Below are 17,643 nucleotides of genomic sequence, written 5' to 3' on the forward strand. Positions count from 1 at the left end.
CAAAAAACACATCTTATTATTATTATTATTATATACAAATAATTAAAATTGATAAATATTTAAAAAAACATTAATAAAAGTTTATTCTTTTTTAAAAAAGAGCATAATTAATGATATTATTCATTAACTTTTTTATTTTATTTCGAATCGATTTTAATATTTTTACATTTATCTATTATTATTATTGTTGTTACAACAGTAGTACAGTGATTATTATATTATTACAGTGTATGATATATAGTTAATATCCAATATTATATTTAGCAGTTCTTATTTGAGCACAAACATTGGATTTTGTTTGACTAATATTATAGAAATTCTCTCCATTTTCAATATTTATAGATTTAGTATTTGAGAACATTTGATTGGAGTTTAAGAATCTTAGGTTTTCTAATTAATTAACAAATTAATATTAATATTCTGTGTTTGGGAAATTGTTTTATAACTTTAGTAAACTATACTTACTGAAAATCATTTTTAAATACTACTATAAAATATGTTTAAAGATTGTTAATATTTTAATTTTAAATATCTTTTTTACAAGAGTTAATGGAATAAAAAGGTAGAACATTGTTAGTATAAATATGTTCTTATAATGTAAGTTGGTTAATTTTTAAATAGTCTTGATCAATACAACTACTACTCTCTATCTAGATTAAAGAAAGTAGGAAAAATAAATGTAGAATCTCTAGAGAACCCAAAAAGTTAAAAACAATACATATACTTACATATTACTGACAACAATCAGATCCCAACCTACTTATCGAGAGTGTGTTTAGTGTTTAAACATGTGGAGTGGTTAGTGAGTGTGGGTGTGGTTGTCCGACTCTATTGTTTATTGTCAGTTAACACATTGATAACAAAATAATAATAATAATTCAATTCAATCAAATAAGTAGTAGTGTATTTAAAACAAATATAAATAATAAATTATTAACCAATTATTATAAGATATTTAAATTACAAATAATAATTAAAAATATATTGATCGGGGGTGAATATTTAATAGATATCATCATTCAATATATATATTCTCAAAATTCTAAATAAATTGTTACCGGTCACTCTACAACTTTGAATGTTGATGTTCATGGATCAACTTATTAATTCATTAGTATTTAGTTTGTTACCAACTAGATGAGATTTATACAAATATTTAATTTACATTTAAAATAAATCAATGTCACTGGTGTACAATGATTTTATTGGTTGAATTTTATTCCAAAAGTATGTATGATAGAGAATGTCGAATTCACTGTAAATATTTACTCACTCATTACAGTAACCAGTATCCTATGATATTAATTGGTGTAGTTCAACATTTTAAAATACAACCAACAGCAATATCAAAAATTAATTATATGGTATTGTTACAGATTATGGTGTTGGTGTAATCGAAGGTGTTGGTGTAATTGTCGGTGTAATTGTCGGTGTAATTGTCGGTGTAATTGTCGGTGTAATTGTCGGTGTAATTGTTGTAGTTGCTGTTGTTGTTATCATTCCTTTTAGATGTTGATTGAAATCATTTAGAAGCTCTATACTTTCGAAATCTGGAAATCTATCTGATATTAAGACTCCGTCTTCCTGAAGGTTATTAAGGTCATCGATGAAACCAAACCAAAATATAGCCATTCCAGGTCCATATCTATTTTTATATCCTATGATCTGATCCTTTGTATTCTTATAGTTATGATCGTCACAAAACGATGCTTTGCTCTCTATCCAATTGATAATATAACCACGATAGGCAAACGGTACCTCCAACTTGATGTCTGGTGTCTTTGGATATCCAATCTTTCTCAACTGATCTTCTGTTTGATACGGTATATTCAATTGAAATAGCTTTTCTTGTAATAAGAATTCATATTCCGATCCAGTTGACCTTTAACATAATATTATTATAATTATTAATAAAACTAATATTGTTTAACAAACAAATGAATAAAGTTTAATGCTTACGATCTTATATAGTTAATTAAAGGTGAACAATTGTCATCAGAGTAAACAGATTGTTGAATATTTACACGCAGTCTTTCATTATCTATGAGTTCAGGTGTTTTCATTAGTTTTTTCAAAACACTTTCACGGTCGGTCTTTACACTTAGCAGCTTATAGAGGTCGGTGTTTGTATGATTAATATTATTGATAGAGTATAGTTGTTTTACATCTGTATCTAATATGTGATTCAGTATTTGTTTTGCAACGATTGTAGATGATATATTTAAATCTGTTGATATTTCAATGATTGATTTTCCTTTTATATAACTGATAAAAATTAATTATTAATAAAAAGAGTGTTGTATTTTCAAGTTGTTCAACTACTATCATACTTTTGAAAATGAGATCTAATATTTGGGATCTTTCTATAACATAGTTGTCGATATTCTTTCAGTCTCTTTTGTGAATATATACTTATAAATGTAGAATAAGAGTATCTATTGTTTTGTTTTTTAACATATAAAATTATATTAATATAAATAAAGAGTTTAGATGATTAATATTAATTACTTTGAATATTGAACTTTTAGAAATGGTATATCGTCTTTATCATTCATAGAGTCATATATACTCTTGAAATCTTCTCTTGACATTGACATCTTATCATTATAATTGTATTTACAAAAGATATATCAATAATTAAACAACTTTTATTATTACTATTTACACAATATCTATAAATATAACAAATTAATGTTTATTTATAATATATATAAACAGTTATTATTAATAATACAAAAGAAATCTTTATTGTCGAACTGTAGTCTGTCAAAATGAGAATGAAAATTTAAATTTAAATTTTATCTTTACTTTTTTATTTTATCGTTTCGAATTATCTATAAATTTGATATAATATATATATATATATATAATAAGATGTCAGAAAGAGAATCATTAAATAGTCAACTTGAACATCTACAGATGAGATATGTAGGTACTGGTCATTCCGATATTTCAAAATAGTATGTATAATTTATGTTACTTTCGTCTTTTTTGTTTATAATTATTATACTTATTATTTATTTTTATTAATCATAGTGAATTTCTAACGAATCAACATAGAGATACTTATTCATCGTATGTTGGACATAATTCATTGTTATCATTGTTTGCAATTGCAGAGAATGAATCAATGGGAAGAGTAAGATTCAATCTATTACACAAGATGATTCAACCATGTGGACCATCACCTGCTTCAAAAGATAAGAAGGATGTAGTAATGAAATAATAATAATAACAAATAATAATATCTTGAATATAAATTTTAATCAAATCGAATCGAATCGAATAATTACCTTTGTATATAATAAAATAATAATATAAACTAAAACTTTATATATTTTTAATTATTTTTTTTAATTTTATTTATTTGTTTTTTTTATACATTAGCTACAAACTATTGCATTGTTGTTGAAAAAAGGGAAAGAAGTTATATTTATATAGAGAAATGGCAATCATATGATTGTATTGTGTCTTGTCGATTTGTTGTTGGAAAAATGAAAAAATATTAGAGGATTGTTTAAGCATGAGCAGCTAAAACACCAACGAAACCGGCATTATAATCACATGCAACTTCATTCTTGATGTAATCGGTACGGTCATCGACGTAGGAATCGTCATTTCCTGGACCACCAACGAGTGCTCCTTTGAGGAGATAGGTGTTGTGAACCGGATTGTTGATGTCGTTGGTCAGAGAATGATGGGCAGCACGATGATGAGCATCCTTTGGTGCGTTGGGACCAATACCGATGACGAATGATTGTTGTTTTGGATTTTCACCGAGGAGATAGTCGATTTGCTTCTTTGAGAAATCCATGTATTTGTCACCACCGTAGACGGCAGCCAAGAAAGCAGAGGTAGCAGCATAACGAGCTGGTCCCCATTGACGAATCCATGCCATTCCACCTGGAGTGTAAGTGATACCACCACCTGGTAACCAGTAGTTGAGGGCGGCTTCAATGTCGGTCTTGTACTTGTCGTCACCGGTGATCTTGGCCATCAAAAGACATGCACCTGGTGCCTTGAGATCCCAATCGTGAGAGTTTCCTTGTGCCATTCCACCGATTCCGAATTCGGCATAGTCAGCTTTGGCTTTGGTTAAAAGTGCTTCGTCGGCGGTAGCTTTGTAGAGCCAGAGAGTACCCCACACAATGTCATCCTTGTAACCGGACCATGAGTTGTAGAATGCAACTGCATTGGTTACGGAATCAGAGTATTTTCCACGGAATTTGTCACCGAACGAATGGAGTTTCTTGGCGTGTTCGAGACAGGTGGTAGAATAAGCAGAGTCACGATCTTTGAAAATGATAGAGGCAGCGGACAAGGCAGCGGCAGCTTCCATAGCAACTTCGGTACCTGGGTGGTCGGCATCGATGTAAAATACTGGACGGGCGACATTCATTGTTTCTGGTGGTCCCCAGTAGGAGTGGTCGACGTTTCCATCTCCGACTTGAGCAGCGAACTTGTTGTCTTCTTCGTGGGCGGCAATCAACCAATCGGTACCAAACTTAATGGTCTCCAAGTAGAGATCGGTCAAACCACAACCAGCAATCTTTGTTTCGAATTCCAAGAATGACCAACCCAACATGGTCATAGAATAGGCCATTGGGAGGGCAAACTTGACATGGTCACCGGCATCGAAATAACCACCGGCCAACTTTCCGTCTTCCAACACAGAGTCACCACGCCATGGTACATCATTATCTGGTAGTTTACCAGCTCTATTATATTTATAAAACATCAGTCCATACTTTAAAGTATCACAATAATCGGGAGTTGCTAAATAATTTTAAAAAAATCCAAGTTAATATTTAATACTTAAAAATAAATATGATATTTAAAATATTATTTTTTACATACCATTAACTTGTGAAAATAACACAAAGATTGCAGCAACTAACAAAAATATAGATTTAAAACCCATTATTTTTAATTTAGTTTTTTTTGAAAAATAATTATGTAATTTTATAGAGATTAAAGATGAATAATAAATTATTTGAAATAATTCAATATTATTTAGTTATTTATATATTTATTACTTTAAAGAAAGTATTAGTTTTATCAAAATGATTCAGAAAAAAGAGCTTTAAATATCATTCGATTAGACCAATTCGTTAGGTTCAACCAATAATAGAATGAACGAAAAAATAATCGAAGAAATAAAAATCAAAATAATAAATTAAATTAGTTTAAGTTCTTTCTTGACAGGTTCTATAGCAAGAAGGTCTTGTACCACTCAATAACCAACTCAATCCGTCAAATGGATAACGCACAGCTCTAACATTGATGGAAATTAGATATAAAAGGCCTGACAGATTCAATTTTCCACAAGTGAAATTCAATTGGACAATCCCATTTTTCATAATTCTAAATGTGGATCAACTCCATGTTAACCAAGAGGTCTCTCTCTGCACATCAAAAAGACCACATGGTCTAGATTTGAAAAACCTTAACTTCAAAAAGTTTTAGTTTTATTTTATTATTTTTTTAATTTTTTTACATTGCAAAATAGATAATTGTATTGAGAAAGAGGGGGAGTTGGTTTTAACAAACTTGCAAAAAGAAAAAGAAAAAAAAGTTTTTTAGTTTTTAGTTTTTAAAAAAAATTCTAAAAAAATAAATAAAAAAATAAATTATATTAATATAATATCTAAGATTATTATTAAACGTTGAATTTCAAGATTTCATGAATCATCAACCTCTTTTTTATATAGTATCTACAACTGATACTGTAATTGATTAAAAAAATATTTATTTAAAAAAAATAATTAAACTTTTAGTTTATCATTCTTTTATTTTTTTGTTTTTTTTTTTTAGAATTTTTTTCTCTTAATTTTTTAATAAATAATTATGACTAATGAGAAAAATTATAATTGATATGTGATTCAATCTTTGCTTTTCTGATCTTCAAACATTTTAAATTAAAAAAAAGGGGTGATTAAGTTTTACTTGTTTTTTTTTTAAACAAATTTAATTTATCATTTTTAATAACATTTTAGACATTTATATAAATAATAATGAGTATTTCTATAAGATTAAGAAGTAAATCAGGTGTTGAGAATATAAGATCACTTGATCCAAAATCAAGTATTTCACAATTTCAATTACTTGTATTTGAGAAAACCAATATAGAACCAGCCAATCAAAAGAGTAAGCTAAAAAGTTTAAAGAATTTAAACAACAAATCAAATAATAATAATAATAGTTGATATTAATAAATATATATATTAGTTTTATGTGGATATCCTCCTAAACCATTGGATACATCTAAACAAGATACTTTGATAGATGGTATCATTGTAAATGGTGATACTGTAACTGTTGAAGAAACTACTGGAGGTGGTGGTAGTAGCAGTAATACAGCACCAACTACTTCATCATCATCATCGTCTGGTGTTGTTTCATCATCTAATAATAAACCAAGAGAAGATAGTGGTGGATACATTGTTCGTCGTCTTACAGAGAATGATAACAGTTGTCTATTCAGTGCAGTTGCCTATGTACTTGAAAACAAGAATAGAGCAAAGGGATCACATCTACGTTCAGTCATTGTCAGTGCAGTAAAAAGCGATCCACTTACCTATAATGAAGGTTATCTTGAGAAAGAAAATGTAGGTCATTGAAATGTTTGATAATGATTATGATACTAAAATTGGTTAACTTGTTTATTTATTATAGGATGATTATTGTATATGGATTACTAACCCTAAACATTGGGGTGGTGCAATAGAGCTATCGATTCTATCATCATACTATAAGATGGAGATTGGTGCATTCGATATTCAGACAAAAATATTATATCGATATGGCGAGGATAGAAACTACTCACAGCGTGTCTTTGTTATTTATGACGGTATACATTACGATGCACTTGCATTGTGCCCTTATGAAAATGGCTCTGAAAACTATGATAAAACAATCTTTGCCACCACTGATGAAGCAACCCTCAAGAAAGCCATTGACTTTGTAGAGAAAGAACATAAAGCTGGTAAATTCACAAACACAGCCAACTTTCAATTGATTTGTTTAGATTGTAATAAAAGTAAGTTTATAAACATATTCAATGTACAAAGTTAAGTTTTACTAACTTTTATTATTATTATTATTATCGAATTTTATATATTAGTTTTAACAGGTGAGAAAGAAGCAACAATTCATGCTATGCAAACAAAGCACAGTAAATTCACAGAATTGAAAAAACAATAACCGGAACAAAACTTTGTATAATTATAAATCTACTGAAATCCTGTACAGTGTTTACACCCTTAAATCAAACATAATAAAATCCTGATTGTTCTTAATAAGTTAGTAAATTCTTATTAAAAGTTTGTTTATATAAATAAGAAAGAAGACAACTTTATATTTTTTTTGAATAATTGTGGATTTTATTTTAATAATTACAATACTAATTACTTTCTAAATTAATAAAAAAGTGATAGTTTGGTTTGGTTTTGTTGGGTTGGCATTTAGTATGTGGCCTTTTGGTCCTTACCCAAATCTGGGATATTGCTAGCCTTGGCAATGTAACCAAACTTGTAGGTTTCACCGACATTCAAACCAACTTGGTAGGCTGGTAAAGTGAAGGTGTTTCCAGAAACTTGGACAATTCCCCACTTTTCTTGAATGCTCGATGGGAAACCGAATTGTAAAGTCTTTACTTTAGATGATCCACTATTGGTAATCATAACATCCATCAATTGGTACTTATCTCCTCCATTGACCCATGAGTTTACCAACTTTTGAGTGAAGGTGACTGAACCTTGTCCTGGTGACTGGGTTGGAGTTTGAGTTGGAGTCTCAGTTGGAGTTTGGGTTGGAGTTTGGGTTGGAGTTTGAGTTGGTGTCTCAGTAGGAGTTTGAGTTGGAGTTTGGGTTGGAGTTTGAGTTGGAGTTTGAGTTGGAGTCTGAGTTGGAGTTTGGGTTGGTGTTTCAGTTGGTGTTTGAGTTGGAGTTTGAGTTGGGGTTGGAGTTGAACTTGGATCGATCAATGCAGCCAAAGCTCCAACAAAACCGGCATTGTAATCAGTGGCAACTTCATTCTTGATGTAATCGCTACGGTCATCAACGTAGGAATCGTCATTTCCTGGACCCACCAACGAGTGCTCCTTTGAGGAGATAGGTGTTGTGAGTTGGATTGTTGATGTTGTTGGTTAAAGAATGATGGGCAGCACGATGATGAGCGTCTCTTGGTGCGTTGGGACCGATACCAATGACGAATGATTGTTGTTTTGGATTGTCACCAAGAATGTAGTTGATTTGCTTCTTTGAGAAATTGGTGTATTTGTCACCACCGTAGACGGCAGCCAAGAAAGCAGAGGTAGCAGCATAACGAGCTGGTCCCCATTGACGAATCCATGCCAATCCACCTGGAGTGTAAGTGATACCACCACCTGGTAACCAGTAGTTGAGGAATCCTTCAATATCTTTCTTGTAGGTAGCTTCACCAGTAATTTGGGCCATCAAAAGAGCAACACCTGGTGCCTTGAGATCCCAATCGTGAGAATTTCCTTGTGCCATTCCACCGATTCCGAATGAAGCGTAGTCAGACTTGGCCTTGGTTAAGAGAGAAGCGTCACCAGTAGCTTTGTAGAGCCAGATAGTACCCCAGACGATCTCATCCTTGAATCCAGACCATGAGTTGTAGAAAGCTTGAGCATTGGTGATGGAATCAGAGTATTTTCCACGGTAAGTGTCACCAAAGGAATGGAGTTGCTTGGCATGAGACAAACAGGTGGCAGAGTAGGCAGAGTCACGTGATTTGAAAATGATAGAGGCAGCAGACAAGGCAGCGGCAGCTTCCATAGCAACCTCAGTTCCTGGTGCAGAGGTAGTCAATTTGTATTGTGGACGAGCCATGTTCAAGAGCTCAGGTGGTCCCCACCATGAGTGATCGAGATTTCCATCACCGACTTGACCGACGAATTCATTTGGACCAGTATGAGCAGCAATCAACCAATCGGTACCATACTTGATATCCTCAAGGAACAATTGAGTCAAACCACAGGAAGCAATATTTTTTTCATATTGGATGAATGCCCAACCCAACATGGTCATAGAATATGCCATTGGAAGAGCAAACTTGACATGATCACCGGCATCGAAATAACCACCGGCCAAAGCACCATCTACCAACACAGAGTCACCACGCCATGATACATCATTATCTGGCAGTTTACCAGCTCTATTATATTTATAAAACATAAGAGCATATTTTAAAGTATCACAATAATCGACAGCTAAAAAAAAAAAAAACCAAGTTAATAAATGAAAAAGATATTTTCAAATTTTAAATTGTCAAAAAAAGATATGAAACATACCAGTCACTGATTGAATTGCAACAAAAAGAGCAATCAATGACCAAAAGAATCGTTTGGAAAACATTTTGGTAATTTAATAAGAGTTAAATTTGAAAAAAATTGGATTGTGTATGTTTGATAAAATTACAAAGAGTTTAAATTAAACATAAATAATATGAATCGATTTGTGAAAAATATATGATTTGCTAGTTCTACAAATAGATAATTGATGAATGTATTTTTATAATGTTATAAAATGTAATGATAGTATTTTAGTTATGAGATATAATGATTTGGATCCCAAGTATTTATAGTCGAGTATCCCAAGGATCGTATGTCGTGTAGACTTTTGTCCAAAGACGTTTTAAAAAAATAAAATAAATGATAAACAAAAAAAAATTAATAAATTATTCAAATTTCCAGAAACAGATACCCTAAATTGCTAATGAAGTTATAGTGCAAGAACCTCAAACATAGCACCCTCACCAACCGTGGAGCCACAGTTGAAGCCATGGTTTTCCAGTTCAACAACCATCCTATTTTTTCTGTTATTTAATTTCATTTTTCACCATCGAGACAAACAACCAAACACCAACACAAATCAACAAACAAACAATCAACTTTTAAAATCGACATCATGAAAAAACAAAAAAAATTTAAAAAACATATTTTGAAAATTGTCGTTGGTAAACTATGAGTCTGTAGGTGGGTTTGCTACGACCACCACCCTACTGACAAGCCACCCACAATTGTCATCTAAAATAAAATCTTTAGAATAAATTTCCATTTCCAACAAGACAACACATTTTCAATAATCTTAACAAAAAAATGATGATATTACATAACCGATAAAAGTGGAATTAGATAATTAAATTTATTAATTATTTTTTTTGTTTTTTTTGAAAAAATTGAATAGACCTCTAACAAAAAGTGGAGGTTAAATTAAGAATCGGTATGTGTTGGTGGTAAGTGGGGAATCAATTTTAAATATTTAATTTCTAACAAAACAAAAAAAAAAGACCATATTTAAAGTATTAAGGTGGAGCTTTTCTTTGAAATGGGTTTAGTTATTTAATTTTTTTAATATCAAACAAACGTCATTTAAATTGATTATTGTTGTTTTCGAATTTCTTTAATTTATTAAGGAGCATCTGTAAGTTGATTATAGATTAAAATCTTTCAAAATTTCCTTAGATTTTTTGCCAAAAAAAAAACAAAAAAAACAAAAAATAAATAGAAAATTTAACCAAAATTAACCAACCATTTTTTTCTTATTAAAAAACATATTTGCTTCCAAAATCGTCATCAAAATATTTACTTGGGAACACAATATTTATTTAATTTTCGAAATAATTTGATGATGGATTGTCAGTTTGTAATAATTATTTAACGAATCGATAAAAACAAATACCAAAGAAGATAAATTAAGAGAAAATAATGTTATTATTTGAATTATATGATATAAAATATAATATATCCAACTGGTTAGAGGGATAAAAGTCTTTAGATAAAACACAACAAACCACAAAAATCTAAGAATGGAATCCACATGTTCAAAATCCACAGAATTTAAAAACGATATAAAAAAAAAACAACAAAAATATTTGTCATATAAAAAAGAAATAACTTCTATGATATTATGTAAACATAATCTATATTGTTGTTTTTTTGTTTTTTTTTTTTTGACAAGTTATTGATTTAAATTTAACTAGTGTGTCTTAAGATAAAATACTAACCAGTAGGATATTTATTTTGATTTTTTATACCGTTGGTATTGCAATGTTGGGAGTTACGATGTTGATCATGATCTGGTTGATGATTATGATGGTTATGATGATGTTGGTGGTGATGTTGATGTTTATTATGATCTTGCAGGTTTAGTTTTTTAAAAAAGTTCATTGTATCGCCAAATGATTTATTCATTGTATCTTTATCTTTAATCTAAAATTAGAGCCTTTAAACCGTTATATTGTTTATAATATTAATTATTATAATGAGAGATACAAAAGAATAAAAGATTTTAGAGGTTATTTTGGTTTTATATTATAAGTTATTTGAATCTTTCTTAGTATTGGTTTTATAATATAAACAATTTTCTTTTTTACTTAAGTAAAGACTACTCTAAATATCAAAATAAAGTGATTAATCATTTATCATTAATAGATTATTTAATTATATAAATATACATTAAAAGATGATTTTTTTGTAAATAATATGTTTATTTGAATTTGATTTGTATATTTATCCCCCTCCAATTCATTAAAAAAATCAAATTTATTAAAAAAAACTACGAGGAGGTTCAAATACTCTACTTCTTTCTTATTGTTTACTGTATAATTATTAAAATATGTTTATAGATTACCACACATGTTGATCATTTAGTAGCAAATAAACAAATAGACCTGTATTGTATTAATTGATATTTGATATAATTAAGTCACAGAGTTTATTTCAAAACACATGATCATTACTTCGATAGAGTTTCCCTTGATAATTTAAATTGACATAACCTGCACCAAAAAAAAACAAAAATAAAAAAATTATTAAAATAAGAGAAATAAATACAGTGAACATCTCTTATTATCTTTTTTAAACTTGTAAAAATGGCATGTTCCCGAAATTTAACACCTGGTGTATGTTTGCAAACACTTTCCTATGCAATTTTAAAAAACAAATTGTTTTATATCAATTTTTAACACCTTAGTTTTTTATTATTTAATATACAATAGAAGTTAATATGCTATCATTAATAAGAGAACAACCATTATATTACGGTTCGCTTGGTCTATTGACACTTGCCTCACTCAAAGTTATTGGTGCACAATTCAATCTTAGTCAAAGATTCTTTAATCAATTATGGTATGATGAATCATTAAATAATAACAACAACAACTAGTTAGTTAAACAAGCATTATGCTGACAGTATTATTTTAATTATGTTGATATCACATTTCATGCTAGGAAATATCTTGGACCTGTAGTAGATAAGATGTTGTATAAACAAAAGAAGGCTCTGTTTGCCAATGCAACTGGGAGAGTGTTGGACGTAGGTTCGGGTGTCGGTCCGACATTTAAATACTTGGTCGATGAAGCATCACAAGAAGATAACAACAATAATAGTGCCAACAGAGTTACATCTGTGGTTTCAATCGAACCAAATCCATTTATGCAAGAGGAATTGAAGCGTGCTGCTGCCGCTGTCAAAGACAAGTACGATGTCACCATCATTCAGAAGACCATCGGACAAGCTATCAAAGACGGTGACATTGAGAATGGTACATTCGACACTGTCATTTGTAATTTAGTGCTCTGTTCGATTCCCGAACCCGAAAAGATTTTGAATGAGATACAGCAACTATTGAAACCCGGTGGAAAGTTCCTCTTTATCGAGCATGTCGTATCGAAAACTGGATGGTCTGCATTCCAATCGGCAATCAATCCACTCTGGAACTATATTGGTGATGGATGTTCACTCATTAGACATACCGATGAAACGGTAGCCAACATGTCTGGTTGGTCAAGTGCCAACATCACTGAAATACCAAGAAAGAAATACATTGAACTTCGTCATGTCAATGGTATTTGTATCAAAGAATAGAAAAATGATAAATACAACAACAAAAAAAAAACAAATCAAATCACACAAGTGTACAATAAATATTTAAAAAACTCTTCCTCTTATTTATAATTAATATTTTATTTGCAAAAGTGGTTGCACAATTTGCGGAAGTTCACACTTAACAATAATTTTTTGTATTAAATTTTAATTTATTTATTTATGTAATTATATATATATGTTTTGAATTTAAACAACAATGATGATACAAGATAATAGTAGTAGTAATAATAGAAATAATAATAACAATAATAATAGTAGGATATCAATATTAATTGATCCTCTTATGAGTGAATGGAATGATGTTTTAAATAATAATATTAACAATAATAATAATAATAATGGTAGTAATAGTAATAATAAAGCAATAGGTAGATCAATTGCATCTATTATATATGAATCATTGATAGAATATTGTAGAGTGATATTCGATTTATTCTATGATTGCAAAACAATTTCTATATTTACAACTATAAGGAATGCATGGAGGCTGAACGATCGTACTAGAGTTGAACAATCGTTGAAACATATCATACAATCAATAACAACAATCAATATCAACGATGATACCATACATCAATCAAAGATGACAGAATCAGATTATATACAAGCATTGGAATATACTTTGATTTCTTTAATAGAGGATATAGATGATATTAATCAACAACAACAACAACAAGATAATAATCAACAAGATAATAATAACAATCATCATTCTTTGATATTATTATTACCTCATCAGAATGGTGTAACTGAACATACTCATTATAAGATTGGTGAGAATAAACTTGATCTACCTAAACAAGTACAATCAATCATCGAGAGAATCAATCAGCAATCGACAAGACAGATACAAAACTGTGATCTGTTCATTATCAAGATGTTTACACAACCATCTCAATTAAATACAAAATATACATTCAAACATATTAAAGTAAGTAATAGTTTATTATTATAATTATAAAGTAGAAAAACACATTTGTTATTCTAACATGCTATTGTTTCAATATATTAAAGCAATCGAATCAATTGAATGTAATTGTAAAAGATGTATATATATCGGGATTATATCAAATGATGTCAGATCTATCGATAATTCAGTTTGATCTATCATCGATATCCGTAACTGGTATACCGATGAAAGAGAGTTCACAGAACTCAACAAGAGTTATCTATGATGTAATTCTTCTATACAAAGACAATAATAAACAAAGAAGAAAACAAAGATTACAAATTGCAAGACAACAACAACAACTGCAACAAACACAACAGAATGATCAACAGCAACAACAACAACAGAACAATAGTAATAATAATAATAATGTAATAGATACAAAGAATAAATATGAGAAATTTGCTAAACTTTTAAATACGATCAATGAACAAAGTCAGTTGGAACCAAGTTTAACAGTTCGTTGGAGAACCAATGAGAAAAAGCTGATATTCGATACGATGACCTTTAGCAGTTCACATCGCGTAACACCGTTGATACTCACTTCGAATCCGTCTGTCTGTTTGATGAAGCATATTTGTGCTGGCAAGACAGTGTTCTTGTCGCCACCAGACCAGGTCGATCCTATAACACATATTCTCGCGCTACACGACAACGAAGTACACCTCCACTTTCTTCACTCGCCAATGGACATTGCACAGCTTGTACCAATTCTCGAATGCTATACGACCGATGTCTCGAAATACAGAACTTCAGACTTTTCCGACATGATCGAAGCGTCGATACTCCAATCGAAGCGAACCAACATCTCCACTGGAAACAGCGGAAACTCGTTCCTCCTCACTGGCATACCGAACCCTTTCTATCAAGCAGAAGACGTCGACAGCATCCAACAATTCCAAGTGAGAACACCGCGTATCGTTGAGAAATACACGCGGTATTTCCCCTGGATCAAAGCGGACACTATCTTCTTCTCGGACGACCAGTGCGACGACTTGAAGTTGCTGCTCGACACCATCAAGCGTCTATTACTCAAGGATATTCTACCGGACGATTCACTGGAGGAGGTGAGCAAGTTGATATTCCAACTGTTTAAAATGACACAATCGAACGATATCCAACTGTTTCCACAGTTGAAAAACAACATTGGACTGAGGAAAGAGGCATACAAGAAACTTTGGATCGAATTCTTTACGTTTGCCAAGCAATGTCAGCAGACCAAACAACATTTCGAGCTGTTCAGCATCATTGAGAAATTGTATAATAATTTAATGTCCATACCAACTCCACAACAATCATTACCTTCTCCACCAAATCAACAACAACCACCACCACCCATTCCAAATCAACCGATTAATAAGAGAGTTGCTTCTCCTCAAACCGTTGTCATGACACAACAGCCAATTCAACAACAAATAAGTGGATTATATCAGAATCTACAACAACAGATACAAATGCAACAGACGCAACAACAACAACAACTTCAACAGGCAGGCGCTGTTGGTGACTCAAGTGCCCTATGGTCACAGTTTGATAAACACAAGAAACAGGTGAAAGAAGATGATTTACGTGCTGAGCGTGAACGACAGATGAAAGTAACCAACCCTTCGATGGAACTGCAACCTCAGAACACAGAGTTGGATCGCAAAAGAAAACTGCTCGACAGTGCATCGCCAACCGCCAAACCAAATAACTTTTTCAATAGCTTCTGGGAGAACAAGAATGGAAAACAACAAGCAATCGAATTGGATGGTCGCATTGGTGTATCAAACCCACCGAATTCACTTGGATCAACATCAAACATAGTAATCCAATAATAATAATAATTTTAATAAAAACAAACTTGAACAACAACAATAATAATATTGTCTTTTTCGTCTTATTGATTACACTACTTGTTTAAATTAATTTATTGTAAAAACTTTTTTTTTAAATTACATTTCTTATTTGAATTATTTATTTAACTTTATGGTCCAAGATATGTACCTATGTTCATTCCTGGTGGTCTTGGTGGAGGTTGTGGAACATTTGGGGGAGGTGTTCTCGGAGGAAGTCCGGGCTTTACCACTGCTAATCCTGTATAGGACTGTCCAACATCAATGTTACTTGATTGACCAAATGTTATACCACTTGAAGACTGCAGTGAAGTTCCAGATAATTTAGTTAAAACATCTATTTAGTAATGATTAAAAATAAATTAATTTAATTTAAATAAAGTAATATTTAAGATTTAAATTGTGATTATTTACCAATTAACATATTTACTATATTTGTATTATTTTTTTATTATTAAAATATTTAAAGAAAAGGAATAATTATTTATTGTATTTAAGGATTAGTAATTGTACAAATGTATTGGTATATGTTGGAATGAAAGAAATGAAGAATTTTTTGTTAGTATTTTTCAGTTCAAGAAATTGTAGGAACGTTGGTTTGAATTGTGGTATGACAAGAGTATTGTGTAAAATATTGGATGAAATCTAAAAGATTGGTGATTAAGAGGTATGAATAATCTGTGTGATTCTTTCGATTTCCAATCATCGGAGACATCCATTGACCTTTTTTAGTAAATCACTGGTTTACTCCATTTTTTGATCCATTATTTTAAAAAAAAAACAAACAGTTTAATGTATACTTTTTTGATTGTTGAAAGTGTTACCCTTAGAGTTCCAATTGGTTTGGGAACCACAAAAACAATCAAAACAACACAAAAACCCAATATTTTTTAAAAGTTGCAGGAGTGTTTTATGGAAACAACAGGCAACACTTTGTAAAGCCCAAAAAAACGAGAGTGGAGATTTACAATTTTTACATTTTTTACATTTTTATTTTAATACCATGTTTATTCAAATAATAAATAATTATCATCATTATAGTGATGTTTGTGGGAATCTTGTAAACAACATTGTGCACAGCTGTGAATGTTAAAGTCTTCCAAAGAAACAACCACCAAACAAAACGACACACACAATCGTAATGTAAACGCCTTGCAGTTGAAAAAAATAAATGCTTATTCAGAGCTAAATTGAATTGCAGTTACATTGAACATACAAATATTTGTTTCTCTCTTTCTCTCTCTCTTTTTGGCTTCTATTTTTTTGTTCAAGTATGGTTAAATAAAATCTAACAATAGCTGAGGAAGTATCTTTTCTAAATGAGTTAATGTGATATCTGACTCGTCGAGTGCTGCCTGTTTTGCCATTCTATGAACACATTCAACAACCAATAACTCTAAGAAGTATCCTGTTAGTTTATTCGCCTCATCGCTGACTACAAAATATGTTGTTAGTTATTTTTAGATCTAAATAAAATAATTATACAATAATTCTATTCTCTATTTACTTTTAACCTTATCTTTAATTGCTGACTTTATTATAGTTTCAATTGATCTCTAATATATAATTTGAAGTAGATAGAAAATGAAAAAAGAATATTAATTAATTTCATTCAAAATTAGACAAATTTTAACTATTGAACATACAGAATTGAAAATGTGGTCATTTGATTCATCCATTTTATTACTACTATTAAAAAGAATATTAAATAGATGATTATCTATATATATATGTGTGTATAATATACTTATAAATCTGCTGAAATGAGTGAAAAAAAATGAAATGAAAAACAAAGATCAACTTCATACTTTTGAAATTTTAATTTTGTAATTTTTAATTTATCATTGTAGTATAGTGTAATCATTGTATAGTATAATATTAGTAGAGTGTAGCATAGCAGTAATATATATATAATAGTAGTAAAGTTTGTTTGTTTAAGTGAGAATT

General features: G+C 30.4%; 9 protein-coding genes across 9 annotated transcripts; 5 read left to right on the top strand and 4 right to left on the bottom strand.

Moving 5' to 3' along the window:
- Window positions 1–1,377: 1,377 nt before the first annotated feature.
- On the bottom strand, window positions 1,378–2,597 carry PPL_06062 (C15orf41 family protein; the record flags this gene model as incomplete). The annotated part of the gene is made up of 3 exons (XM_020576929.1): window positions 1,378–1,882; window positions 1,960–2,265; window positions 2,509–2,597. 3 exons carry the CDS (start codon window positions 2,595–2,597, stop codon window positions 1,378–1,380), a joined length of 900 nt encoding a protein of 299 aa, XP_020433341.1.
- A 277-nt stretch (window positions 2,598–2,874) lies between these two features.
- sf3b5 (splicing factor 3B subunit 5 family protein) lies at window positions 2,875–3,441 on the top strand (the record flags this gene model as incomplete). Its single annotated transcript, XM_020576930.1, has 3 exons — window positions 2,875–2,960; window positions 3,037–3,214; window positions 3,388–3,441. The coding sequence occupies 3 exons, from the start codon at window positions 2,875–2,877 to the stop codon at window positions 3,439–3,441; spliced, it is 318 nt and encodes a 105-aa protein (XP_020433342.1).
- Window positions 3,442–3,517: 76 nt separating this feature from the next.
- Window positions 3,518–4,921, bottom strand: PPL_06064 (glycoside hydrolase family 9 protein; the record flags this gene model as incomplete). Its single annotated transcript, XM_020576931.1, has 3 exons — window positions 3,518–4,718; window positions 4,749–4,776; window positions 4,858–4,921. 3 exons carry the CDS (start codon window positions 4,919–4,921, stop codon window positions 3,518–3,520), a joined length of 1,293 nt encoding a protein of 430 aa, XP_020433343.1.
- Window positions 4,922–6,014: 1,093 nt separating this feature from the next.
- yod1 (C2H2-type zinc finger-containing protein) lies at window positions 6,015–7,340 on the top strand (the record flags this gene model as incomplete). Its single annotated transcript, XM_020576932.1, has 5 exons — window positions 6,015–6,147; window positions 6,229–6,608; window positions 6,676–7,039; window positions 7,124–7,174; window positions 7,303–7,340. 5 exons carry the CDS (start codon window positions 6,015–6,017, stop codon window positions 7,338–7,340), a joined length of 966 nt encoding a protein of 321 aa, XP_020433344.1.
- Window positions 7,341–7,402: 62 nt separating this feature from the next.
- PPL_06066 (cellulase) lies at window positions 7,403–9,806 on the bottom strand (the record flags this gene model as incomplete). Its single annotated transcript, XM_020576933.1, has 4 exons — window positions 7,403–7,413; window positions 7,490–8,029; window positions 8,091–9,178; window positions 9,784–9,806. The coding sequence occupies 4 exons, from the start codon at window positions 9,804–9,806 to the stop codon at window positions 7,403–7,405; spliced, it is 1,662 nt and encodes a 553-aa protein (XP_020433345.1).
- A 2,224-nt stretch (window positions 9,807–12,030) lies between these two features.
- Window positions 12,031–12,189, top strand: PPL_06067 (uncharacterized protein; the record flags this gene model as incomplete). Its single annotated transcript, XM_020576934.1, has 1 exon — window positions 12,031–12,189. The coding sequence occupies one exon, from the start codon at window positions 12,031–12,033 to the stop codon at window positions 12,187–12,189; it is 159 nt and encodes a 52-aa protein (XP_020433346.1).
- Window positions 12,190–12,282: 93 nt separating this feature from the next.
- Window positions 12,283–12,891, top strand: PPL_06068 (class I SAM-dependent methyltransferase; the record flags this gene model as incomplete). The annotated part of the gene is made up of 1 exon (XM_020576935.1): window positions 12,283–12,891. One exon carries the CDS (start codon window positions 12,283–12,285, stop codon window positions 12,889–12,891), a length of 609 nt encoding a protein of 202 aa, XP_020433347.1.
- A 217-nt stretch (window positions 12,892–13,108) lies between these two features.
- Window positions 13,109–15,678, top strand: PPL_06069 (uncharacterized protein; the record flags this gene model as incomplete). Its single annotated transcript, XM_020576936.1, has 3 exons — window positions 13,109–13,843; window positions 13,927–14,798; window positions 15,105–15,678. 3 exons carry the CDS (start codon window positions 13,109–13,111, stop codon window positions 15,676–15,678), a joined length of 2,181 nt encoding a protein of 726 aa, XP_020433348.1.
- Window positions 15,679–15,827: 149 nt separating this feature from the next.
- PPL_06070 (uncharacterized protein) lies at window positions 15,828–17,560 on the bottom strand (the record flags this gene model as incomplete). Its single annotated transcript, XM_020576937.1, has 6 exons — window positions 15,828–16,033; window positions 16,902–17,011; window positions 17,038–17,131; window positions 17,204–17,252; window positions 17,343–17,385; window positions 17,505–17,560. The coding sequence occupies 6 exons, from the start codon at window positions 17,558–17,560 to the stop codon at window positions 15,828–15,830; spliced, it is 558 nt and encodes a 185-aa protein (XP_020433349.1).
- Window positions 17,561–17,643: the final 83 nt, after the last annotated feature.

This window comes from Heterostelium album, assembly GCF_000004825.1.
Source record: "Heterostelium album PN500 unplaced genomic scaffold PPL_contig13, whole genome shotgun sequence".
Lineage (NCBI taxonomy): Eukaryota > Evosea > Eumycetozoa > Acytosteliales > Acytosteliaceae > Heterostelium > Heterostelium album.